General features: G+C 40.8%; 1 protein-coding gene across 4 annotated transcripts in view; it reads right to left on the reverse strand.

Annotated features, from left to right (window-relative positions):
* The window catches only part of LOC144937905 (ras-specific guanine nucleotide-releasing factor RalGPS2-like), a 193056-nt gene that overhangs the window by 19551 nt on the left and 158280 nt on the right, over window positions 1-15225 (reverse strand). For all 4 annotated transcript variants that reach the window (XM_078865500.1, XM_078865497.1, XM_078865498.1 and 1 more), the window contains exon 10: window positions 196-333. In XM_078865500.1, the coding sequence (XP_078721626.1) occupies window positions 196-333 (138 nt within the window). The remainder of the gene's footprint in view (window positions 1-195; window positions 334-15225) is intronic.

Here is a 15225-nt window from a genome sequence, read left to right on the forward strand (position 1 = left end):
CCAGGTGGTCTCCAGAGCCCGGAGGCACATTTCTTGTGGTGTTGTTGCAAATTCTCAGAAGTGTTAAAACATTTTTGAAGCACCCTATATACATGCAAAAGCAAACTACTGAACTCAGTGGTGAGTTCCTCACGTCCTTGTAGGACCACAGATGTCATGGAAAGCCCTTGGCAGCTGTGCTGAGGGAGACCTCACCATATTGACAGAACTGTTGGAAGTCGGAGATGACCCTGAGTATGTTGTTCATGTGCAGAGACCTCTTTTCGCTCTCCAAGATGCTGCCAGATGCCGGATGGGCAGAGTCAATGTACACGACGTCAGACAGGTATATGCCTGCAAGGAACAGAGAGAAATAGACATTTGATTAAATTCGCAGCAAGTTGCCAAGGGGGGTGGTAGCAGTGGCGCAGTCATGAGCACACTCCACTATAACCTCAGTGTCTTGAGGTCGATCAGTGGCAGAGGTCGCAACCGGGTACCCGATACTCGTACCCTACCCGATACCCGGCTACCCGTACCCGGCCAGGTACGGGTACGGGTACCCGTTTGCGACCCTGGTGCGGCCGGGTACGGGTACGGGTAGGCTGTGAGTCACTGGGGAGTAACCGTTTGTCACTCATTTCGGGTAGGGTACGGGTAGGAAACGGGTACCCATTTGCGACCCTGGTGCGGCCGGGTACGGGTACGGGTAAGGAATCAAAACCCGTTTGCGACCTCTGATCAGTGGTGAACTCTGAATCAGTCTTAGACCCCCCCCTACCCCGCCACCCTTCACCAACCGACACTGACCGGCATGGTAAAGCATGGTCAAACAACACCCATGACAACTTGTGGTATGGCGAGGTCTTCGTCCAGTTGCTGATTGACAAAGGGCTATAAACAAAAATGTTGCTATTAACCCCAAAAGTTCTGATACCCACAATAAATCGACAACATGCCGTACATGAATATAGCGGTGTCACTCTTTGCCAATGCACCGCCACACTCATTCATCTCCTACTGGATATCTTTTAAAAATTAACCCGTAAAAACAAAGTTTTTCACTATAAATCCTTTATATGCGTGGCGGCTAGAGTCCTCTCGTCCTCTGGCTTGAGATGGCTGCCACCTATGGGTCAGATGATTGTCTGCCAGCATTAAGCAATTGGTAATCAAATATTTTAAAAAATTCCCTAAACAGTGTAAAATTTTGGAAAAAAAATTTCACGAAAATTAATTGTCATGCACAACGAGTCTGTGTGGAAAATGTCAGCGCGATTGGATTACGGGAAGTGGGTTAAAAAACGACCGAAAGATTTGCACGGTCGTAAGCAAGCAAGCAAGCACGCAAGCACGCAAGCAAGCAAGCAAGCGAACTTAATATAAAGGATTTAATAAGTATAACCCGTAAAAACAAAGTTTTTCACTATACATCGTCTATATGTGTGGCAGCGAACTTAATATAAAGGATTTAAAAATATATTCGCCTGTGGAGGACGCGGGGATCGATCCCGCGACCTTTGGCATGGGAAGCGAGGGCGCTACCAACTGCGCTACTCCGCCACGGCCTGTGGAGGGGTTACGCTCTGGGCTCTTACACTGTGACGTTCAGCCAAAGCCATGAATGAGTTCTATTTGAATATATGTAAAATAAAATGTTGTTGCCTAAAAAGTGTAAAATTTTGGGAATTTTTTTTTACGAACATTAATTGTCTCGCACAACGAGTCTGTGTGGAAAATGTCAGCTCGATTGGATCACGGGAAGTGGGTTAAAAAACGACTGAAAGATTTGCACGGTCGTAAGCAAGCAAGCAAGCACGCAAGCAAGCAAGCACGCAAGCAAGCAAGCAAACTTAATATAAAGGATGTAAAAAGGGCGTCGCAGCTCATAGGATTCCTCCAGTCTAAATACATATTCTGATTCTGATTCTGCATTTGTAAAATGAAGGCAAACGGGCGGTTAGCCAAAGTTAACTCTTCAGGAAACAATGCTAACAAAATTAATGATTTAGTACATGACCTATGTGACTACAAAAGTCACACGTTAAAATGATTAATTGATGGTTTCTATTATTTGATTGTGTAACATTAAGTATCAAAGTGGTCCGTGAAAATTATCTTAATTATGATAAATGTGAGTAATTTATTTCGTACCTAATGACAAAATTTAAATACGGATTATGCACATTCCTAAGTTGTAAGGGTTGTTTATGAAATATCTGGTCGCAAAATTGGGTTTGTATTCATAGAGACCAAAATAAGAATTTGACATGCTGCATAACCTTCATTAAAGCACTAGTTTGGCAATGAGCCTTGGTGTTGAAACAATATGTGCTCCTTCATGGAAATAAAAAAAACTTAAACCACATTCAAAATGCTTTCCAGTTCATAATTTTAATCATATTTACCCGATTTACTTCATCAAAATAATAATCACTAGTACGTTGAAAACCAAACATGTGCAAGTTATTAAAAGCAAGACCTAAAATGAAGTCCAAATGAATCCCACTTGCATCAGTCCAAAGCACTGTACAAATAAAAAAAAATAACTCCCAGAGTCAGATGCACTGAAGTTCAGCATTTGGTTTATGTTGACTATTGATGCAGTAAAATTTCTACTTGGGTATTGATCTGTTTTGCCATTGACTTTGTGTAACCTGACTGCATCACACAGCCTAACAGCACGCCTGATGGTGCTAGATTGCCAAACTGTGTCAACACACCTTTTAACTAAAATAATTAAAGATACCACATCAACCAATGCAGGAGAACTGCGCAGATGGAGGTCACATGCCCTAGATAATTCAGTGATATATTCTGGCAGGTTTGGATAAACTATTTGATTTACAAGCAAGCACAAAGAATGTGTTTTCAAGGCTTGAGGCGTTAAAAGGCACAATTGCCAGGAAATGTTTCTATCTCATGTGGCTCCAAATTACTTTGCCTTGAATGATGATGAATACAAAAGGAAGCTTTATTTATTCACGGATGTTTATGCAAGTGCACTGGCGTGACAACTCAAACTCTAGTAGCACTAGCAACATAACAAAAAGCCTCCCAACAGGCGAGGAGAGATTGAGGCTTTCTACAAATCCCAAGCCCATGGCCACGTGATGAAATAAGTCAGTCGAGACTCGGTGCCAATCGGTGGATGAAAAAAGACAGGGACCCAGTTTTCCATGGGTTCCATTTGTTTATTTAACACGTAGGCTTTCGCGGCCAATTTTATCCATAACAGAATGGGTTTTTTGGGTTATATTGCGTAAATATATCGCTTGTGGCTCCAAATTGATAGGAAGATTTTTCCACAATTCGGGCAGTCGCTTGATGAGGCTGGTTGTAATTACCGGCAAAATGTTGTACTGAAATTGTAAATGTTACAGGTTGGCTCTCCAACACAACGGTGTGCTGAACGAGTAACAAATTGGCATGCTTTGTTTACGTGAAACACCTTACTAATTGGCTGTGTCGGGTGGTGGCGGGCTTAACGACAAATTTATATTTTTACGCGATCTATTCCAAAAAAATATATATTATGGATCCATTTATATATGTGGGTCAGCTCACACTGGTGGCTCGGAAGGACACATCTCCAGAAGTGAGGTCAAGCGTCTCAGGAACAATATGAACTCCCCAGGCTCTACAAGCACTCTCCCGCCAGAGAAGAAGACATCACGTGCAGGACTATCCTTGCCTCAGCGTGCCACCGATCGCTGCAATTTCATCAGATGTTTCCCAGTACTTATGCATCCAATATTTCTGCTATTCATTCGAAGTTTGATTTTCAGTTAGGTCAGTTGTGGCCATAAAAAAAGGCTTTCCAGCTCTGACTCATTGCTTACAAAGTCATGGTCAAAATGCCATCACTGCCGACGGCGTTGATACCACTGTAATTTGCCATCACTTCCTTCCTACCCCAAGATCCCATATAGTTGATGCAAAGTGTACACGTCCAAGTTCCGCTATTAAATGAGTACCGCACCATCTGCCTTTAGTTCATCCCCATGGTTGGTGACCTCTGGGTGCAACTCGAATGGCTGTCTCAGCAGCGTGCCCTCTTTCCATCCTGCACACGTGTTCCACCCATCAAACTCTTTTTCGTCATTACATCTGTAACACTCTATTTTCTACGTTCCATCCTAAAGACCAACTGCCGCTTTCCTCGTCACCTGTTTCAGGCCCAAGTCTCTTAGCCATATCGTAACACGCCTCCTTATCACTCTTATATCGCTACTACCGTGGCTGCTGTTCCTGTGAGCGTCACTCATTGATTCCTCCAACCATGTCGCGGACTGTTTCATCTCATCCGTACCATGTTCAACCATCACACCGCATGTCACAACCACTCCGCTTTCTGCTTCTTCCCTCTCGCTTCTCCTCTTTGCAAAAATCTTACCACTTCTTTTTCAGCAACAGTTTAACACCGTGCTAAATTTAAGAAACAATAACTATTTGGGGTCGGTGCTCAGCAAATGTTTTCACAAACAAACAAAACTCCACACAAACATTAATGTTGCTGCAAAACTAAAGTTTATCTTTCTTATTTCAAAGCAGACCATCAAAAATTAGCAATTGTGATGCAATATATCTCGAGCCCCATGTCCTATACCGCATTATGCACATTACCGTTAACACAAGGGTGATTAAACTTACATATCACTACCAGGTAATTCGATGAAAGCCCCAAGAAATATACCAGATCCTCTGCACAGCGTGTTGAGATACCTTTTGCATTAAATGATACATCGATGCAAGTGATTTATTACATTTCATGGCCTCATCATTTGACCGCTGGTAATAGAAATCGTTTTCATGGTCATCACATACTTTGTATTGTTGTCAATTTACAATATACACACACAAGAGTCCTTCTCCATAATATAGTTTTTTGTTGTTGGTTAGATCGCGTAAATATAAATGTGTCGTTAAACCAGGAGGATTTCTCCACAAATATGGCTGTCGCCTAATGAAGCTAGTTTAAATTACTGGCGAAATGTCGTACTCAGATTGTAAATGTTGTGGATTTGCTCTCCAACACACCGGTGTGCTGTATTAGTAAGGAATTGGCATGTTCTGTTTACGTGACAAACCTTTCTAATTGGCCGTGTCGGGTGGTGGCGGGTTTGACGACACATTTATATTTACACGATTTAATCCAAAAAAAACTATATTATGGATGATATTGGTCGCGAAAGCATACGTGTTAAAGAATCCTTCTGTTAAGAGTCTAATGAAGAACTTTCCATTGTCTGGATGTGTCTCAGACCGTATTATGAAAGACGTGATGAATAGTAAAGTAAATTTGAATGGATAAAACACTGATACTGCCAACTCGCTAATTTTAATTAATTGTCGATCCAGGCTGCTCGTCTTCATTTCCATTCTGTGTGATACTTTAAAAACTGTCAATTCTTTTTTCGGTTTTCAATTGCCCAAACTCAAAACGCTTTTTTCCCCAACCAATCGAAAAAATATTATTAGTATAAAAGAGTAAAGGTTTATGTACTTGTGGTCAGAATTTTTTTCCATTCCACAAACTTCAAACTGGTCTATTGAGCCTATGTTATTTGCAATGAGCCGTCGATGCAATTTAGCGGCACACATTTTTGGTGCGGACGTTAGACAACAAATATCCAATTGTGTTCTCATACTCTTAGGTATTTTTCCGGTAAAGTCACATAGGTAAAAAGAAAAATAAATAATAAAAATGATAGAAATTATAATAGAAATAAAATAATAAATCTTGTTTTAATAAAAATAAAAAAATAAAATTAAAACATTTATAGAAATAAAATCAAAACAGAAATTTATTATTTTATTTCTATTATTATTTCTATTAATTTTATTATTTATTTTTTCCTACGTGACTTTAATGAAAAAACCTAAAAGTATGAATTCTTGTAGTCACAAAAGCTTCAAATCTAGAATTGTGTTCTCAGATGAAAACATTGGAGCATATAAGGCCACGTCAGCCACAGGCAGAGCTGAATTTCAAAAGAAGGTGACAGCCATGCGAAGCATTTGAAAGGACGCAGAGGTGGCAAGGCGCCATTAAATCACGCGGTGTGACCAATTGTGGGTCAGTGGGCGGACGTCAATCAAAGGTGAGTGGATCTCACTGTGCTGAGTGTAGGGGGCCAGGGGGGGGAGAATCTATGATGGCTATGTCAGTTAGACAATGAGAGACTTTGAAATCTTACTGACCTCTTTCTTTCCTCTAGCCCTGTTCGGAGCGGCACAGGAAATAGCTGATCCGTTACCGAACCACACTGCCGTCTTGTGTCTGCCACGCAGGAAGTTTTCTTTTTTGGCTTGCAAGCGCCCAAAACGCAGACCAGAGGCAGACCGCACTGGGTGCTACTTTTCAAGGCTGGCCATAAACGTTTGATTTATATTCAAACTCTATATGCAGTGTGGCCAGAGACTCATTTGGGATGTTTATCGCCGGGCAAATGAAAACAGTGCCCTCGAAGCATTACGTTAATCCCCCTCCCTACATGCGCTTGACCAGTAAGATCATTGTTGCTTGTCTAAAGTTGTTATCCGATGTATGCCTATCCAAGCAAATTTTAGTTGCTTCAGTTGCATCGATCGCCCACGAATCTCAACGACCGATATGAGGCAGCGATGAATGAGGCAGCGATGAAAGAGGCCGCCATTCCCGACGGCAAGAAGTGCAACGCGCCACGTGCCGCGAGGAAACCCCAGTAGCCTCGTGCCTGACCGCGGGGGAGTTTGGTGTGTGACTTCGGATTCTGGCCAAGCAAAATAGTCTGGGCGCAGTGCAGCATTACAGAGCACACTTAGTGCAAATAAGGTTGACGAGTGCGTTTCACAAACAGCTTTGGCGCGTAGGAAAATAAATGAAGTCTGAAATTATTGTTAAAATGCCGTCAATGAGCTTCTGTGCGTTTGGAACAGTCACGTGGTTTGCTGTGCACAGCACTCGTTCAAGCGCAACATGCACATGTTGGAGCTGGTCTGGCGAGTCACACAGTGGCAATGCCTTTGAAAATTAATTTTCCCCCGGAATTTCATGACACCAAAAACAATCGATAGAATCTAGGAATAAAAGGCACTATCTGATTTGTCATGATACCATGCTCAAGACTGCTTAAATGTCTCTCGGTGATTTATACCGGCGCGAGAAACATATTTACAGCTAAATATTAATGCACGGATAACTGGTCACAGATGCTACTGGACTGCCGTGCAGGGTTTAACAGCACGCATTAGAGCTGCCTATCTGAAGATAGTAGCCAAGGAAGAAGTCATTGGCTGTCGACTGCTTTGAAGTTTGCATTCAGGCGATGAGCTCAGGCTTCTGAGCATCCATGTGACTCATGGAGAGAGGCTCGAGGTTTAACGGTATGCGCTTGGGTAGAGATGAAACGGGCCATGTTCTGACAATAAGCTGAACGGCATGCTGACCCAACTATCTTCATATTCAGCAAGGTCACTGATCGTGAATTCTTGATAGTATCGACCAACTGTGTACGTCAGCGTAAGTACGACATGTACAAGTGTAATGAACCACGTGCCAACGACTGTCCTTTGACAGTTTGACACGAAGTGACACTACCCACTCAATGGCGAACAGTTATGAGCTTACATTTTTTAAGACTTAATATAATAATTAATTACTACCTACGAATTGTGATTAAATGTACCAAACTTACGGCATCCCAAAGTTACTACACCAATGGCCACATTTGTATCGTTTTTGGAATAGATTGGATATAAAATACTGATAAGAAGCATTTAAATCAGAAATTAAAACTAAATGACAAACGTTAGGCGTGCCCATGAACGTATAGGCACACGTTATCATATGCAGACATATTTGTGGTGGAGTGGTGGTGCAGTAACTATCTCGAACTCAAGTGACTGGGTTCAAGTGCAGTGAGCTAATCACTCACCACGGCTAATATCGGTGGCGAATATCGGAACCAATCCTGGGTCTCCTCTAGGTCGACTCAGCCTTAAAATAGTACCGTGTGCAGTGTAGAACATTTGGAAATGGACATACACAGTTGACTGGATGTCTTTCTGGCCAACACCATCCCCCTGTGCTCCAGATCGGCCTTCATAGGTGTTCCCTAACAACCCCGTTATGGCTACACGGGGGATTTTTTTGTCTTTGTAGAAGCCTGCCTGCATGTTGTGGGGCAGCTCGTGTGTGCAAGACTGAGTGCCCGTAACTTGTGCATCAATTTGTGTGGACGTGTTCTTGTTTCTGTGAATGCGGTTCTTTGCACAGGCACATCCTCAACAAAGTGGGGGCCATATTCTTGGTTCTTTCGGTAAAGTCACGTAGGAGGGAAACAATAAAATAATAAAAATATTGTTTCCCTTCAAAGTGACTTTACCGAAAGAACCAAGAATATGAATCCCTGCAGTCACGAAAGCTATACATCAAAAATTTACATCAAAAAGTGGGGGCCCTTTATGCTTTGGCTTGCCAGCTTGTTCGTTTCACCTGTATTGGTTCTCACGCAATTTGAGATGCAAGTAATGACACAAAGACGTACACACATCACATGGCCACGCATACGTGTGCATGTGCACGTGTGCATTTGAAGCCCTTTTGTCAACCCGCTGCTGGATGAGGGTCTCCCCACGCTGTGTGGGCCATGTTTTTTTGTTTACCAAACAAGACCGCAATAATCAGTGAATGTTGATGAAGGTGGGGAAGCATAGACATGGGGGGATAGAAATACAGCACAGCAACACATGTTGCTGTACTGCCACCTGCTCTCCATCACGTAGCTTTTGATATAACCTGGGGTGCATGGTGGTCACCCATGCCAAACACTATCCAGGCTCAATTCCATTCAGCTTCTGGGATGTAATGAGATTTTTATTTTGCTTCCAAAGCAGTGTTATTGGAAAATGTTTTTGTTTTTTTATATTGGGCACATTCTCAATTATTTGTTCATAGTCTCACCTTTATTGACCATGATATAAAAGAAAATTAATATAAAAAAAATAATTCTCATCAAGCCCCACAGTGTAAAAGTACAATTTCCAACTTGTATGATTACACTATGAAAATAGGTAAATTTCTCAATATCACTGACCTGATCACATAAGCAAAATATTTGGGGAACAATAGCCGTTTTCTGTACTTTTGAGGCATAAGCAATTAGGAAATAACACTTTACTACCCAGGAACAAAAAAAAGTTACACAGTGTTATCCACTCGATCTTTCTGGCCACTATATTTATACGTTATGAAGAAGGGCCACCACCTGAAACGTTGGCCATTACATATTTTTCTCCTTTAAAGGCCACAATGTTATTGATGCATGTGTTGAGTTTGTTGTTGGTGAATGTGCTGGTGCACCACTGGCAACTCTGTATCACCGAATAATTGGTTTAATAATAACACGCTAATATAATTTGAGATGCAGGCAAATGGCACAAGGAAGCATGGTTGGCCGCAGTAACAAATTATGGTGACGCACGCGCATTCATGTACGCGTAGCAACGAGTACAAAAGTGAAACAGTGAAATGAGCACGCAAACAAATGAGCGGTGGCAGCCCCGTGCATTACACATACGTAAAAAAAATCGCACGATGCTTTTTTGGAAATGCAAAGGTCAGTTCGGTCAAAACCCGAGACCAATTGGCCCATCACCACACATGCACACGTACCCATCAAAACCCCACGTTGTATTAAACAGGCAAAACAGCGACGTCTGCAGAATGTATTCCAGGTGTATTTCACACGGCATTTCAGCATTGCTTTAAGCGTGAATGCTTTATGATGGTGAGGTTTTGTGAAATCTTGTCCGAGGCATTTTTTTTTTAACTAAAGAAGATTATGTCACCATCACCATGCTCAGCAGCTATAATCAATCAGCGTGTTGGATGAAGGCTTTTCCAAGTAATCGCCATCGCTCACGGATATTGCTAATATATTAATTATCTATAAATTGCTACAGTTCGAGAACATTAACACAAGCTGAAGTACTCTTAATTCCTAAAACTTACTCCGATGTTTGATTCCCAGAAAGTCTCATCTCAGTCCTACATAATTCCTGTCAACTCTCCCTATGTGATGAAAACCAAAAAGTTGCCACTCGTTAAATGTATAAAGTTGCATCCTTTTCGCTACACCTCACAAAGTCCCACTGCAATACGTCCAAAATTTGTTATCCCAGTTCCATCTCTAGTTCAGACAGCACCCATGTGTTGTATGTATCAATAGAAAATTGCAGAGACTTTGTGTTCACATAACCAACGATTCTTAGCTCCCCCCCCTACTTGATCTGTCACCTACCCACCTGACACCAACAAGACTAGTGGAACCAAAGCTGCTGCACATGTTTATTACAAATTACACTTTAGATTTAAAGCTTTCGTGACTGCAGGGATTCGTATTCTTGGTTCTTTCAGTAAAGTCACGTAGAAGGGAAACAATAAAAAATAAATATAAAACAATAAAATTATCACGCCGTTTCGACTGCAACACAAGCAATCATCATCAGGTGTGAAATCCACAGCAAGAAAATTTGAAACGTCGTGAGAATTTTATTGTTTTATATTTTTTTATTTTATTGTTTCCCTTCTACGTGACTTTACTGAAAGAACCAAGAATACAGATTACACTGTTTTTGTATCTTTATTTTGTCATCATCACATTTGATTAAAATCATTTACACCTTCATTTAATGCAATGTACGTTCATAATACAATTACACGATAGTTAATTGTTACAGCAGATATATTTGTTGTGATCGTAGTACTTTGTGGTATTAAAATTGGATGTGGTTGTGATTGTTCTGATGTAGTTTTATTTGTATTGCAGAAATATAATTAAAGCATTCGATCGAAAGGACAACAAGGGTGGTATGGTGGTATCACTTGTGCCTCATTGCAAGAAGGGTGTGGGTTTGTTTCCCGACTTGGGCACCTTCATGAGTTTGCATATCCTCCCCCTGTTCGACATGGGTTTGCTCCAGATTCTTTGGTTTCCTCTCATGGCTAAAAAAAACATGCAATGTAAATGGTATTGGTCAAATATCCCGATGCTGAAAAATCAATACTGCAAAACATTTGGCAGGACCCTCCTAAACGAGAGTCTTGGGACTCAGTGAGACTTTCCTGGGTAGACGAGTGTGATGATGATGATGATGATAATAATGTCAAAGTGTGGACTGCCTTATATCCCTAAAAATGTCTGTTTTTTATCAAAAATTTGTTGTGGCCATTGCAGGTACAGATAAAATACGTTTAACACTTTCTCCATAAACTACTCTCTCCGCCGACCTACATGTAATACTTTGCTCAGATTGTGCTAATGTTTCTCTGCAGGTGGACAATGGAGGCTTCTATGGAAAAGGCGATGTATTTTCAAAAAATAACACGCACTCAGAAGCCCCAGAAGTCCTCCCACACAAAGTGTTATTTTAAAAAAATATATAGATTTAAAAAAACAAATATAAAATATATACCTTCAGGCAATAATTAATATTACTTGTCCATAGGTAGATATATCTGACCACACTGTAATTAAATACCATAAAAACAGTACTACATTTTTATAAATAGTTTAGTTTTTATGCTTTAACTGGCAGTTATTAGCATTCCTTTGCTAAAATGGGTCACAGCATGATCTCAAGAATTAATTTTCATTATATGCCGTTTTGTAAGAAATAATAATTAATACGGTGCAACATCTAACCTTCATAATATTTCTACAAGGCATGACAGACCACAGGTATACAAAAACAAAACGAAAACCTGCAACAAAATTCCAGGAACGTAATTTCTGTGAAACTACATGACTGAACGCAGAATAGTTTACAACCAAACTCTAATGATATTGAAACATTTAAATATTTGAAATCTGTCAATGGAAAATGGAAACAATACAGACCTTGTTCTCTGTAGTCTACTTTCACGTTTTACCATTTCCCAGCACCCCAGTGGTGGTCTTAGGGCCATTTTGTCTGGGCCAAGCAGCATTTTCCATTTTCCAGGAACCAGTGTCACCGACGGCAACGTTAAGTTTTGCCCCCAGGTGTAAATTTAAAACATAACCCTTCACGAAACAAACCTCCCGCCTCCCCCCCCCCCGTTATATTTTCCTTTCTGCTAATCTGGCATTTCAACTCAGAAAAAAGTGTTTGTCATCCTCAGGATGGGCCATGTTTAATATAATATGAGAAAAACACACACGGACATGATGTTGCCATGGTTAGACACCGTAATTGTAATACAGAGGTCTCTTGTTTAATCTCCTGACGTGGCAGTTAAAACAATGGTCAAGTTTTTTTTAATTCCGCCCACCTCTGTCCAACCAGCTGTAAGAAATGGGAACACCGGAGTTAGTCACGTGTTGTTGGGTAATAATTTTGAAATATTACAGTGTATAACATTGCCTTTCTTGCCTCTTGGGTGATATAAAACCAGTCTACAACAGTATAATTGAGTTCTCGTGCACTATGGGCACCAATAAATGGCCTCAGTGAAAGTTTAAAACTTGGCAAAAAATCTGGCCACTCTCCAGCTACGGTCCCGAGATAAAATCATCCGGGCGAAGACTAAATGCGTGGCACACAAACGCTGTGCGATCTGTGTTACGGACCATTTCGAACTAAACAGGTTGCATATGTACATTTGACAGGTGATTTCTTATACAAATAGGAATTAAAATAGTTACAGCCCCCGCAATTTCAACTTGCAAGGTAACAAAATAAATATGAACAGCGATTACTAACCCACACACGCGCACACAAAAGTATTTGCTGATTAATGAACTTTACAGCATGACAAACTTAACCTTGCAGCTCAGAAGAAGCACACTGCAATAGGCCTTTGATGTGCTCCCTTTAAATACACTTTCATGGATAAATGGTGATGGATGATAAAGGCATATTAACTCGGCAATATCTTGTAGCTGTGAACTGTGGGTAGACAGATTACTCTTGCCCGAGGCTCACCAGCTATCATCACATCTGATCACTTGCAATTCAGTAGGCCCATGCATCAATTGGACAACTTTTAATTCACAAGTACCCTATTGTTCACGTAAAAAAACTGAACTCAAGAGTAATTATAGATTATGGAAGCAGGAGCGCTAGAAAAACAGCAAAGCTTCAAATTATAATCATGTTCACTTGACTGTTTGAAATGTTTTGTCCTTAGATTAAATAACGGTGCAACTGATATAAAAAATGATGTAAATGTATGAAAAAGTAATTCTTAAATGTCAAGAAAAAGCATTGGGCCTGAATGTCAGTAACATCTTACACCGCAAAAATATAATATATGTACACTGTTTACACATCAATCCTGAATGAAAATACATACTCTTAGTTCTTTCGGTAAAGTCACGTAGGTAAAAAATGAAATTATAATTCATTTTTTATTAATTTTAATTTCATTTTTTACCTACGTGACTTTACCGAAAGAACTAAGAGTATGAAATCCTTGCAGTCACGAAAGCTTCAAATCTAGAATGAGAATACATTCTTGCATGTGACAATATGTTCAGGAGCCAAGGTCTTCTGGCCACGAGAGGGCTTCAGGAGAGATAGATTTGAAGCTTTCGTGACTGCAAGGATTCACATTCTTAGGTTTTTTTCGGTAAAGTCACATAGGTAAAAAATTAAAATTAATAAAAGTAAAATAAAATAAAATTATAATTTTAATTTTTTTACCTACGTGACTTTACCGAAAAAAACCTAAGAATATTTCAGGAGAGAGTTCATGTAGTTTTGCTACTCCCTCCGCTGAAGGAGCGCAGACTGTGGTGGTTTCCTCGATGGTCAACAGTTTGCGTTGCATGGCCACAGTCGCACGACTGAGGCTTGTCTCACATTTTCCATTCACGAAGGAGACGTTGTGCATCGTCCTGCTAATGTGCCGATGCGTTTGATGGCCACACCAGTGTCTTCCTTGAAGTAACATTATAATTATTACCATACATGTTATGGAGAATGAATAACATTGAATGTAAAGGCTAACTTAGCTTCGCATATTTTTTTTTTAAACCCAATTTTTAAAAGAAAAAATGCATGCACTACGTACTTACAGAAGGATATAATCTATGAAATTCCAACGACTGTGCGTGTAGATTATTAACAGAGTTTGCTCAGTGAGCCACACTTCAGCAAGGATTTCAAAACAAGAGAAGACGAAAGCTGCACCTTCCCCACACTTTAAAGAAAGAGACCACCCAAAGCCATTATTTTTCCTGAGCAGCTTGCTATAATGGAAAGAAGCCATTACTCCGAATAACTCCGAAGGCTATACATTCAACCTGACATAAAATGGGCACGCGACAGTCAGTCTGGGCGAACAAATTCTCATTTCCACTAATGGCAATGTTAGGTGGCGTTTGCCATCATTTCACATCGTTGATATTTTCCCACAGTGCGATGCCATCTCCCAAGCATTAGCATTCAGGAATGTGCCAATAACAATAATAAAGTTTTCCAATGAGCCGCAGTAATCCTGTCACTGAATGCTTTTTTTTCGGTGGGGGGGGGCAGCATTTAAAGACTTGGCGAAGGGGCCTGGCTGATCTATCATGTACGGAATCACATTTTCTTGTTGTATCGCGATAAAACAATGCTCTACAGAGTCGGTGCTTGAGCCACAGAGGGGCGTCATATCGCTACTTAGAATGTTTGTATTTCATCAAATAGTTTATTCACATTATTTGTTTTAGACTCCATAGCCCTTTATCAATCATCTGCTGGATGAAAGGGGTCGCTATGCCGGGTCGGTCACAGGCGTTGTGTGAACATACCTCATCACGTTGGTCAGCACGGATTCGGTGAGGCGGGGGAAGGGCTGGGGGATTTGTGCAGATTTCACTCACCACTGCTGTTAGCCATAGCCAGGAATGAAATGCGGGTCGGCAGATTTGTAGGACAGCACGCTAACCACTGTACCAACGATCTATCCTTTCCCCCCCCCCCCCAAAAAAAAAACAACTAAATATTACATGGCACTTCATGCAAAAGCAGTGAATCTACTCAACATAATACCATGTCACTGGGATATAAATAAATGCAATTTGACGTTAATTAAATTTTGCATGAAAAGCTTCATCCTATCTCACTAGATCGATGTCTCGTCTATAATTGTTGTCATCTCATGAGGATGTTATCAATTGCTTAGGGCCTCCAATGGGCTAGCACCACCACTGCACCTATGACTGCACACTTTGGAAACCTGTCAGGCTTTTGGTTCTTCGCAGTACAACGTACGGTTGGATGGGTTTAACA

This window comes from Lampetra fluviatilis, chromosome 20, assembly GCF_964198595.1.
Source record: "Lampetra fluviatilis chromosome 20, kcLamFluv1.1, whole genome shotgun sequence".
In the NCBI taxonomy this organism is placed as follows: Eukaryota; Metazoa; Chordata; class Hyperoartia; order Petromyzontiformes; family Petromyzontidae; genus Lampetra; species Lampetra fluviatilis.